Below are 13,110 nucleotides of genomic sequence, written 5' to 3' on the forward strand. Positions count from 1 at the left end.
AGGGACGAATTCCCAGTGATTGGAGCAGAGCTCTCATAGTACCCATATATAAAAAGGGAAATAAAACTGAATGTGAGAATTATGGAAGTATTTCCCTACTGAGTGTTCCTGGCAAGATCTATGCAAGTATACTTGAGAAACGGTTGAGAAGAATTGTGGAAGAAAAGCTTGGTGAAGAACAAGCTGGATTCAGGCTAAATAGAGGCTGTCAGGATCAGATCTTCACTTTACGACAGATAATTGAGAAATCATGGGAATATAACAAAGATCTGTATTTAAGATTTGTCGATTTGGAAATGGACAAATCTAAATACAGATAATTTGGAAATGGAAAATGCTTATGACAAGATGCCAAGAGAAAAGCTATTCAAAATGCTACAGTTTTGTGGTGTCGATGGGGCATTATATCAAGCAATACTTACTCTTTATTTGAGTTGTAAGTCAGCAATTAGAATTGAAGGAAGTACAGGAAGACGGTTTAATTTTAAATCTGGTGTGAGACAAGGATGTACATTATCCCCTCTTATTTATTATCGATATGGATCACATTATGAAGGAAAGTGGTATTAAACCTGATATCAAAATTGGAGATGTTAATGTCAGCTCTTTGCTTTATGCGGATGATGTTATACTTTTAAATAAATCTGTTACAAGTCTGGAAGATTCCCTGACTAAATTGAATAACTGTTGTAATAGATTTGGTATGAAGGTCAGCACTAACAAGACAAAGACAATGAAAATAGGCAGAAGCATTGAAAATGTCAACTGTGTTGTGAATGGAGAACCTGTGGAACAAGTAAAACATTTCAGCTACTTAGGCATGATTTTTAGTGAAGATGGTAAATTAAATATGGAAATACACAAAAGAATCAACAAAGATGGTATGATGGGAAGTCAACTGAATAAATTCATATGGAATAAGAGAGAAATTAGTCGGAACACTAAATTAGCTATATACAAGACAGTGTTCAAACCAGTTTTAACTTATGGATCTGAGAGCTGGGTCAGAAGGAAAACACTTGACCAAACACTAGAGACCTCAGATATGAGAGTCCTGAGAAAGATTAGAGGCGTGAACAGATGGCATGAATGGCAATATCATATTAAAAACGAGGATATTAGGAAAGAATTTGACATTGTCACCATCCAGGAATGCGTTAGCAGAGCTAATCTCAGGTGGTATGGTCACTTAAACAGAATGGGTGAAGAAAGATTAGCAAAACAAGTGTTCTCTGCCAGATTGGCAGGAAAACGACCCAGAGGAAGACCAAGATATAGGTGGATTGATACGGTACGAAGTGCCTTAAACGATAGAAATATAAGATCTGATAATGTTGGAGTCTTGACAAGTAACAGACTGATTTGGAGGAAAATTGTAGATAGGAAGTTAGTAAAGATGTAATTTTTTTTCATGTAGTACTATCATATCCTGTACACCCCTTGAGGGTACATGGCAGGAATTTGATGATGATGAAGAGTGCCTTTAAATTATACATCTATAATATGAATTATATATTATTTACAGTAAACCCACAGATACTGGTAGATATCTACATTATTCGTCCAATCATCATAGATCACCAAAACACAGCATCATTCACATGCTCCGTAATAGAGCCTTAAGGTCTATTTCAAAAGAAACAGATGTGCAGAGAGAACTGTCACTAATAGCTAACACTCTATCTCTTAATGGATACTCTTCTAACATTTTAAACAAATGGCTATTTAAAGTCAACCGCCAACAACGTGTTACAGTGCCCCAATATGTGTCCACAGCTGTCATTCCATATATTAATTCAGTTTCCACAAAATTGGCGAGAATGTTAAAAGCTCATAACATCAGAGTGGTTTTTAAACCAACTAACATGATCAGACAAATCTTAGGATCACCTAAAGATGAGGTACCTTTCTTCAAATGTCCTGGAGTATATGAAATTCCATGCACGTGTGGCCTTTCTTACATTGGTCAGACTTCTAGAAGTTTTGAAATAAGACAGAAGGAAAATGTGGGGGATGTCAATCATAATAGAATCATCACATCTGGTTTAGCACATCATTTCTCAACATCAAATCACGTTATAGATTGACAAAACAGTTCTATGCCTTACATCGAGAATGAATACAGATACAGAACTTTAAAAGAAGCAGCTATGGTATTATGCACAGGCAATAATTTAAATAGAAATCAGGGTATTGTTCTTAAAGACATATGGAAAAATCTCATCATCTCTCTCAGTTTGACAGAATTACAATATGCAAAAAACTACAAAACACGTGGTCATGTACCGGAATCTGACTGAAGCTTTCGAACACATGCACGCCTTCAAACAGAATGATCAAATGTAACGGCCTAACAGTTACTTAAGTGTATGTTTGAAATGTAACTCGATGCATTTGTTTTCACACCAGTTCAGCCTTGAAAATGCTAGACAGTGGCTAGTGAAACTTGTTGGCTCTTTGTATATTTTATCATTTATCTTCTGGTCTTTTAATAATAAAAGTTATTTATTTTAATACATCAGACCAAATATGTACAATATATATTATCTATTCATAAAAATTGGATAATCAGATAGCTACCTACCTTCATTCTTTGTAACTCCTGAATGGCAATATTATGTTGCTTCTCCAGTGTCTTGTAGTTTATTTTCAATGAAAGTAATTGCTTTTCCACATTTTGACGTCTATCCTCCACTTCAGAAAATACAGAATTTCCTCGTTGATTTATATCTGTTTGCTGGAACTTCAACATTTCAATTTCAGAGTGTAGCTCATCAGCTTCTTTCCTTAATTTCTAATCAGAAGTTAAAATTAATTTTTTTAAAAAAAGATCTAAATGTAAAACAGATAATTTCTGCATCGCAAACAAAAGCTACATAACCAAGTGAAAAACAAAAGTTTTTTCAATTGAGAAATTATAATCTTGTCAATTTACCTCTCTACCAGCCATGGTCGATGAAATAGTGATAAATTACACTTCTTATCCAGGTTATTCAATAGGTGTTACAGAATCATATCCAGATTTTGCTGAACGTCTATAGACGTCATGGCCAGTTGGGATGTTAATCCTTTGTCTTAGTGTATAAGCAAACGAAGTTTATGCATGAAGTAACTTCACCACTAGGTTATACTGTATAGCATTCCAACTTATCTGTGAAGCCAGGTACTGATTAATGATGCCTCCACTCATAAAGAGGAAATTTTGCAAAGGGGGGGGGGAAGCCATCATTTTTAGGATAGGATTATAGATCTTTAAGCAAGAGCTCAATCTACCATGGGAAAAAAAAGCCAAGAAAAGTTTCCCATCCCTGGATGAGAATTAATTTTTTTCAGCATAGTGACATGTGAAACTATTATGGCACAGAGATAAAAAACAAACTGAAATGTAACTAATGCACTGCAACTGAATGAAAAATATTGAAAAAATAATTGATTATTCACTAATGTTACACATCATACACCTATGGAAAAAATAAATGATTGTTTATCAATAACATATTCCAGATTTTTTTTTGTAGACTAAGAAATGTTATTTTGTGCTTTGAATCTTAAGCAACAGCATAAAATTCAACAAGCAAAACAATTTAATTTTATCATATTGTTGAGAATGATTTGCTACATCTGTCATTCTCTCACAAAATGTTTTTTCACTTGGTTATAAATAAATTATACTTGACAATTTATATTCTTGTTTAATCCCTTGTCCAAGTGTCAAAGGATGTGCATGAAGCATCTTCACCACTAAGGCTATTGTATACAGAGGCAATAACTTCATATAAATTGCCTTAGTATCCCACAGTGCAAAAGCACACTTCCTTTTGGATGTGTATATTGCTAAACATTACAGGAAGTATCACTACCCAGACCAGTCTCGACATTAACTGAGGGCTTCTCAAACAAAAAGACTTTCTATCTCTGATCCAGAGTATTTTAATAATAAAGTGATACACCTTTTTACTACATATATATCGAAAATGAATGACTTCTGCATTAATTCAACCTTAGTATCTTCCTGGATCTGGCTCCCACTGAAGAGTTTCAATAAAAGTAATAAAGTCAAAACTAGTCTGAGTAGCAACTTCCTTTAATGCTTAGTAATATACACATCAGAATGGGTGTGTTTTGCATTATGAGATACTAAGGCAACTGATGTGAAGTTAACACCTCTATACATAAGGAGCCTTCAGAATATCATTTCTCCAAATGCAGGTAAACTTTGTTTGCTTACATTTGGAAAAAGGATTAAACAATATACTGGGGATTTGGATTCAAGGCCACATTTTGAGTGGTCAGTGTATTTAGCACTTATAGAAAATTGGTCATTTTTATCTGTTTATTGGTTTATCTGGTTTACAATAATACAGGCAAAGTTGAAGGATCTGTTTCCTCCCCCCCCCCTCCTTGGAAAAAAAAGTGTTTTATAGCATATTAGATTAGATTTTTGCGTTTTTAGAGTATTTAGTGCTTTTATAATATATTTTTGTTGTAATATTAAGTACAGCCATAAAATAATCCCAAAAATGCACAAGAAATGGAACGTTAACAAGAACAGCAAAGTAGAGAACAAGAGGGCTCCCCCCCCCCCCCTAAAGACAATATTGAAGTGGTTACTGAAATAATTTAATCTCCAAAATCTCAAGATTAAAGCAGATTATTAGATAACACAGGAATTACAGAATGTCATAATTCTAGTAGGTACAAATGACTTAACTAACAATAAATTCAATATGAGAGAGAGGATATGAATAGCATTGTTGGAAGAAGTGAGAGTGAAAAGGTGAAAATTATATAAAGATATGATAGAAATGAATTAAGAAAAAGGGCTATGATGGCAAACTATTCATAGGCTGCATTCAAGTTTTTAGATGTGTGTGTGTGTGTGTTTGTTTGTTGAGTATCACGAGTCAGGGAAACTCAATTATGATAGGAATAAGTATTATTATAAAAATGACTGAAGAGAGAACGATTCTGTGTCCATCCAGTTCGGATCTATCAAGCATGTGCAAAGATGTCTACATAAGTAAAGAACTAGATAAGAACAGAGATCTGCAAGTTGTCTAGCTGTGTCACACAGACTACAGACAAGAGTTTAAAAAAAAAAGCACACAGGTAACTTATGTCTGTATGTGAATGCTAGGAGAATCAGAAGCAAAGTGGTAGAGTTTGTTGCCTCGGACAATATGTTGGGACCTCATATTGTAGGCATTAGTTAAACCTGGCTATCAAAAGCATACTAACTTGTATAGAGTAAAGGGTACAGTATTTTTAAGAAAGATAGACAAGATAGGAATGGGGATGCTGGTAATGATATCAGATGACGAGTCCAGTTTGAGTTGAGACCTATGACTGTAATACTAGTAACAGTTTTTTATATAGAATTTTAGACCATACCATTCCTGTGAGGTGGAGTAACAAGATCAATTACATAGCAGGGTGTTGTTACAGACCTAGTGAATCAGTTGCTAGTGATGAAGAAATGCATTACCACATAAAAATGTGGTAAGAAATGAACAATCATAAATGGGGAAATTTAATTATCTGAACATTAACTGGGTAGTTATGAAATCTCATGAGAAGAATGCAACTGAATTTATTGAGCTGTTGTAAGAACTCGAGGTCAAACACTATTAGATCCGATTATAGTGTCAGAGGGGATTTTAGTCAAAGGATAAAACTAGTTATTCACTTTAAAAGATTAAAATTATATATATATCAGCTATCAGTTAACACCTTTTATTCCCTTATAGGGAGTAGATGAGGCCTTTTAACCCTACCTAGCTTTTGGAGATTGAGTGGGCAGTTCAGTCTCCACCAGTAGCCACTCAGAGATAGCTGGCCCATGATTATCCCTAATTATAAGAAAATATCACTTTTATGTGTCAAGTTTTTGAAAACACAAAGCAGAATTTGTAAAATTTTGAAGACATCAGTTAGACAAGATCAAAACTTGTCTTTTATAAAATGTTGTTCACGTTGCACACAAAGGGGTACTAATTATTAATTTTGGGGAACTACTCATGATCATAATATGTGCAGTTTGAATTTCATTAGTCATGCAAAGAGTGGTACATCTGAATGGCTCATATGCAACACAACTTTTTAAAGGTCGAGTGTCGAAAAGAAAACCACAGAGATGAAAACTAAATTACACAGAGATTACTGAGCGAAGCTAAAATCAGCTGCAATCTATGAAAATTCCCCAGTGAATGTTCAGATGTTTTCCACCATCTGAGAATGAGATTTTCTTGGTGTCTAATATCGACACCAAGAAAACGGTTGCTAATATATCAGTCTGTCCATTTTCTAATAATTAAATCTCAATATTTTCTAAACATTTAGATTTTGCAGTAGCGCCACAAATTATTCCTGTTATGGACTTCATGTATAACATTCATAAAAACCTTCATAACATCCCTAACTACAAGCAGAATATGTTTTCGGGCAGCATATATCTTGTTCAAATCTCTTACACCCCAAGCCAGTCTATGTCTAATGAAATCATAGCTGTATATTGTCATTCATGATAAAAAAAAAAACAGCTATTTCAGGAAACTTAATCTTTTACTTCAGGATCATTTTACATATACAGTCATCCCTCGACTTACGTCCGGGTTCCGTTCCATCTGGCATTACGTAAGTCAATACATTAAATCAACAAAGTTATAGGGGTTAGGGACTTAACCTTAATAAGTATACTGTCATTTTAATTTTTAAACCTTATTATAAAACTGTATTGTGTGTTATCACCACTATAAAACAGGAGAATAATCACCGAAATCTTACTTCACAATCACTTTATTACCTTCCATGTATGAACGTTTAAGCTGTGGCTCTTCTGGTGTAACCTTTGTTTTTTAGATGAAAATGTCCAATGTGCTTTCCTTATTCCTCTTCTTCTTCTTTTCATCATAAATTTGTTCATAGCAAGAAAATGCATCATGTACTTTCGTTTCTATTATTAAGTAGTGTTCAACATTGGGATCCATATCTTCAGCCATTTTGAGAACATCACTAACTGCAAAGAACATTTCTGCAAGATCCTTCACTGTAAATTGTTTAATTACCTCTCCTGTTTCTCTTTTCCCCTTCTTCAACACGTTGTTCCTCCAATTCTTCGTTGGTCAACTCTTCAGGGGAACTTTCTATGAGTTGAATTATGACGTCATCATTCACTTCGAGATTCAGATTGTTTGCTAGGCCACTATTACGAACTTCCAAAATTATGCACAAACCTTTTTGATGTCTTTCTCTATATGCCACCCATATGTCATTGAGAGGTCACTTTGTCCCAAGCCACAGCAATATTTTTAATAGCATGATAAATATTGAATGTTTTCCAGAATTGCATGAGAGTCTGGTCATTTCTTTCAGTAGCAGAAATGGCTTGTGAAAAAGTTCTCCTTAGATAATAAGCCTTAAACACTGCAAGAACTCCCTGATCCTTCAGTTGGATCAATGAAGTAGTGTTTGGTGGGAGAAACACGACCTTGAACTTAGTGAAGATCACCGCTATAAGATGGATGACCTGGAGCATTATCTAGAATTAATAAAATTTTAAATTCTACATTTCTTTTCACACAATAGCTTTTTATTTCACTCGCATAATAGTTGATTAAGGCATCCTCAAACAATTTTTGAGTCATCCATGATTTCTTATTGCTCCGATAATGAGCTGGGAGTATGCTTCCTAATGTTTCACATTTGTGTGAAACATTAGGAAACATTGTGAAACATAAACTGAAACCATTTTCAAAAATGGTTTCAGTTTATATCCTGCCACATTACCCGTAACAGAATCATAACACGGGCATTAAAAGCTTTGAAACTAGGTACAGGTGTTAGCTATTTTTTGTGGATGAATGTCCGCTCGGGCATTTTTTTCCGAAACAAGGACGTCTCATCCATATTAAATATTTGCAGTGGCAAATAATTTTTCTCCGTAATAATTTTATCCAATTTTTCCACAAATTCCTTAGCAGCCTTCTCAGCACTTGCAGATTCCCATACACATTTTCACATTATGCAGTGCAAAACACTGCTTGAATCTCATGAACCAACCGGAAGAAGTGTTGAATTCGTGGTCATAATCGGGTTTAGCTTTCTCCTTTAACATGTTAAAGAGACTTAGTGTCTTAGCGATTATGGTCACAATGCTAAGGAGTATGCGCTTTTGGTTCCAGTCCTCTATCCATGATGCAAGTAACTTTTAAATATCACCGATTGGACCTTGTCTTGCTTCATCATTATCATCGATTTAATGGGAGCATATCCTTTCACAGCCTCTATGATTTTATCCTTATTTTTCAAAATGGTCGTCAATGTAGAATGAGACCATCCAAAGTCATGTGCAATCACACTGACGGGCTTACCAGCTTTATGTTGCTTCATAACTTGCAACTTTGTTTCAAGATCAACTGCTCGCCTCTTTTTCTGCGATTCTTCACTAGGTTTTTTGACTGTGCGTGTAGGGGCCATGTTTCAGAAATCATCACGAAATATTTAACAATAAATACACAAATAACCCATTTCTCAAACACAAAATGAACAGAGGAACTTTTGAAGACACGTGCCGACTGCCGAACGAGGTTGCTGCTGAAAGCGCTGCTGCCACTGTGCAAGGTTTATCTTAAGCTCGCTTGCGTCTTGTACGAAAGTATAGCCAAAAATGTTATTTATTCCCTTAATCCCAGACGCATCTTTGAAAGGATGTAACTTGAATGGACATAAGTCGAGGGATGACTGTAGACTGCACCTTCAGAATCCCTACTTGGTCCCAAACTAATAACTACGTCTGAATGAATAGCAGACAATTCCATTAGATCCTACGCTATCTGCAGACATGCATAAAATCAAAATATTCAGTTCTACGAGCTTTGAAGAGCTGCTAGTAGACAACAGAAAGGACAGAAAATTTAGGTAACCTACTGAAAGAAAAGTTACATGCTAGCATGTATGACTGACATGGTGGATGTGTATTTGGTGGTGTCCGAGATGGTTCATGGACAATTCATCACAGGGAAAATTCGCTGAAAACATTATTCGCTAGAAAATTGCAATGATATTGCATTGATACCAATATATTAAAAGTAAATGCAGCACAAGATAAATTTCACAAAATATAGTTATGGATTATTTGTCATCTCATTTTCATTCATTCATTCATTCATTCATCCATCCATCCATCCATCCATCCATCTCATTTTCCTTTTACCCTCTTTGACCATGTGGTGTCAAGGGTTTGTTAATCATCGGACTTCAAACAGTTCACAGGATAAGGTGGTCAGCCCTATGCCTCGGCATATCCTATGTCCTGTAGTGTTGAGTTCTCGAGGCCAGTTTGCCTGCTTTGTGGGATGAAAACCCTACTGTCCACGCCCAAGACCGGCTAACTTGGCTATGGCTGAGGAAGATCCTTCAGCTCCTCACGTCACCGACGGGAATTGAACCTAGGACACTCCTTCCCCAGGAATATGGTTGTGAAGCGCACAGCCACTAGGCTAACCGTGCAGACTGGATTATTTGTTTACATTTTAATGAAATTTTCTTCTTTTTTTTTTTTTTCTTATACAATGAAAGTAATATATTTATTGATTGTCGAGTTTTGTAATTTCAGTTTTGTTTTAATTGTTATTCGTTTTAACCTGGCTCAGAAATCTTGCTCAAATTCCATGGCCAAACATGGAAACCATTCAAGCCATTTCAGGCCTCCAATAAGCAGTGCTGTGGTCTCACATCAGACGATGAAATTCATCTCTCACCTAAAAACAATTAAACATCTGTGCCCATTGCGATTTTGAATGCACAGCTCATTAGTTGGAAAGGTTAAGCTATCTAGTCGGTTGTTAATGACATGATATTTCGCATTACAGTCTATTTTTGAACGTTTCACAAGAGTAGTAATTAATTACGTATTTCACTTTGGGAGTATCTATTTTTTTTAATTTTTTTTTTTTTTTCAGTAAAGAAGACTAAATATAAAATTTCTTAGTGTTATAAAATACTAGTAATGGAGGAAAAGGTAAAGACCAGTGTGGCAATTTAACTTATGCTGATTTTATTATTATAATTACATGACACCTCCAGGGAGTCCAAAGACTCATTTACATAATGATGATAGGATTTACGTAATTTTATTATAATTTACTTTAATATAATTACTCAAAAGTGAACTTATGATCTTCAACTAGCTCTGTAAATGATAGCAGTGTACAATGTCTTTCATATCAGGAAAAGTGGAGTCATTTTCAAAATACATGTGTGTGTTCAACAACTAAAACACGTCACCTTTTGAATTAGTTCTGATAATATATATATATCACACCCGGATGGATGTCTAAATGTGCAGAACAGAAAAATAGTGAACAGAAGAATAAATATTCTTAAATATTGTGGCATTTCTCCTTAACTATTATTAAATATTTTATTCTCCCTAATAATTGTTCCAACTATTAATAGAACAGTTAATAGGAATAATAGGAAGATGTAAATAGTTAACTATAAATATTAGTTGGATATAACTATTCTCTCTAAATATTCTTAAACATTTAAGAATATTTAGAGAGAATTGGTGCTCTTTCTCCCTAATCATCCTATCCCCGTTCTGGAACAATTAATACTCCATCTACAGAGCCTGTAGTAAGAAAGAATATTAATAACTTTATACAGAAAAAAGTTTTCAGAAAGCTAAATATAATCAAAATATTAAATAATATATAAAATATTTCTTAAACTTTTTTAAAAAATATATCTTATTTCTTTTTTTTTCACATATATCCATGATGAATTTTCCTCACGATTAATTGTCTGGACACAGTTTGAGATATATGGTCTATAAATATCTCTAGAACCTGTAGGAGAGTTTAACTGCAAACCAAAAGGTTTTATGGCAGTGTGTCGAGTGTTATAAAGATTCTCTGGTTCTGGAGAAAAAAAAGTTGGCCATACAGAGTGGTCTGGTAGGGATTTCATTTTTGTTATGTATAACACAGATATCTGCTGGCATCGAAGCAACAAAGACAGTTTGTTTGCTTCAACATACGGACTAGGAATAGGTGACATGCAAGTTGCAATTCCAATAGCTTGATGATGAATAGGGTCTAGCCACTGCAGTCCATTCTCCTTGGCAGAATGCATAGACTTTGGACCTATAATCAAATTTTCATATCATCAAATCCCTATAAAAATGAAGCAAAAAAAACATGCAAGGGAGAAAACAGAATTTACTTGAATATCAGCCCCAATAAAATTTGGGAATAAATAATTATTTGACAGTGGTACTGACAGGTCTGGAATCCTAATGACACTTTTATACAGGTGCCTTCTTGGCATAAGAGCTTAGCAGATGTTGCTGCCACTTTTGTGGTATATCGCCTCTTCACTTCATGAGATGCATTACTTGGTTATTTTTCAGATGTTCTTCTCAATCCTTCCACAACAGACATACTTGGGAGTATGCAAGTATGCAAGGTGATATTCTTCAGAGCATTTTAGTGTTTTGCTCTTAGTCTTTATTCTTGTGATATTTATTGTCATGACAGGCAGTTTAAGAATAACCATATTTCTGACATTTAAAGCACTATAAGAGAGTTTTGAAATAGAGCCTTATTGGACAGTTGAGATATGCTTCAACACATGTTTGTTGAAGGTAAGGATAATGTTTCTGGTAGAAACTAGATGCCCATTCCTACATATAAGAAAATGAAGCATTCATCTTGGGAGGAATTTTATTAAGTGCTAGAGCTCTCCATCAACCAGAGCCACACATGGATGTCCACTGTCCAGCAAGTAGTGATTGCACTCAAGGGAAGAATGCCAGGACTGTCTGGATGCTATATGGGGCATCATAGCAAGACTTGCACTCTGTCCCCGGACCAAGAATAAGGGCATACACTGCAACACCCTTGACCCTTGCAGGTAAGTCCGCTAGCCGATTGATCCTGTCCGAGCCATCCGGGGCTGCCAATCTTTTCAAAGCAGAGGCCAAAGTAGTGCAGGACTATCAGGATTTCCCTTTCTGGATGTCCACAGGTCACACCCATATAGCAAACATGGCAGCACCACATTGGATCCAAGTGATGCTGATCTGGAAGACAGGATAGTAATAAAAACCAAGGAGAAGTAGAGCAAAAAAAGAGCCGGTAACATCACTGGAAGGTCCCCTTCACCACAAACAGGTGCCTCACATGAAGGAGCAAATAATGGAAGGCACATCAATGCTATGTCACATTATTATGCATCTCAGAAGTCAGGTATTATTAAAACTATACATCATGCACACATTTTATGTTCTTCTGATTCTCTTTTGAATAATGAAATTCCTTTATCAGCATTATCATTATCTATAATGGCTACATCCAAATCTTCCGCTAGAAGAATCTTTTAGAATTTCCATTTCATATGTCATGTGTGTGTCAGAAAGACTTGCGATGCTTCTTTGCAAGATTAACTAAGTTTATTTCTGTCTGGTTCAGAAATAAATTGGTTCCTAAACTCTGAAAGATAAATATCCTTCACTATCCTATCCTGGAGTTTATAGAATTCAGTGCTCATGTGGGCTTTTCTTATTATAGACAGAGTGGCCAGAGTCTACTCAGATTCATTTAGAAGAACATAAAAATTATATTCTATCAATTTATATTTAACAGTATAATTCAAAACATGGGGTGTGAGGACTAGATTTTTTACTTGGAGAGTTGTGAAAGTGGAATGAGTTGCCAGAGTCAGTTGTGAGCATGTTGTCTGTTAATGGGTTCAAGGAGAGGTATAATAAACTGTTTGGATAGTTTGGGTTTCCTGCAATGAGTCATTGGATTTCATGGAGGTGTCTGTACAAATAATAATAATTCATTTGCTGATATTTCGATAGTATTATATCTAGCATCAAAAACAGCACATAACTATCACAGTACATGAACAGCAACAATTTGGTATAACAGTGAGACTAGTTTAAAAAATCGTAATGGACAACACACAAGGAGCTAAATAATAAATTTAGTTTAATCCTTTATCCAAGTGTGAGCAAACTTTGCACTTGAAAATATCTTCAGAACTGAATATGGTGTTGTACTACCTTACCGGGGTAAGGTAGTACAACACCGGGCAACTCGTAGC

General features: G+C 35.1%; 1 protein-coding gene across 2 annotated transcripts in view; it reads right to left on the bottom strand.

Annotated features, from left to right (window-relative positions):
* Window positions 1-13,110, bottom strand: part of LOC150105642 (protein Spindly-A-like) — a 203,450-nt gene that overhangs the window by 54,133 nt on the left and 136,207 nt on the right. For both annotated transcript variants that reach the window (XM_090394965.1, XM_090394964.1), the window contains one exon: window positions 2,585-2,794. In XM_090394965.1, coding sequence (XP_090251091.1) covers window positions 2,585-2,794 — 210 coding nt within the window. The remainder of the gene's footprint in view (window positions 1-2,584; window positions 2,795-13,110) is intronic.

This window comes from Typopeltis vanoorti, chromosome 6 (genome assembly GCF_054136105.1).
Source record: "Typopeltis vanoorti isolate ZY-2024b chromosome 6, IOZ_Tvanoo_1.0, whole genome shotgun sequence".
In the NCBI taxonomy this organism is placed as follows: Eukaryota; Metazoa; Arthropoda; class Arachnida; order Uropygi; family Thelyphonidae; genus Typopeltis; species Typopeltis vanoorti.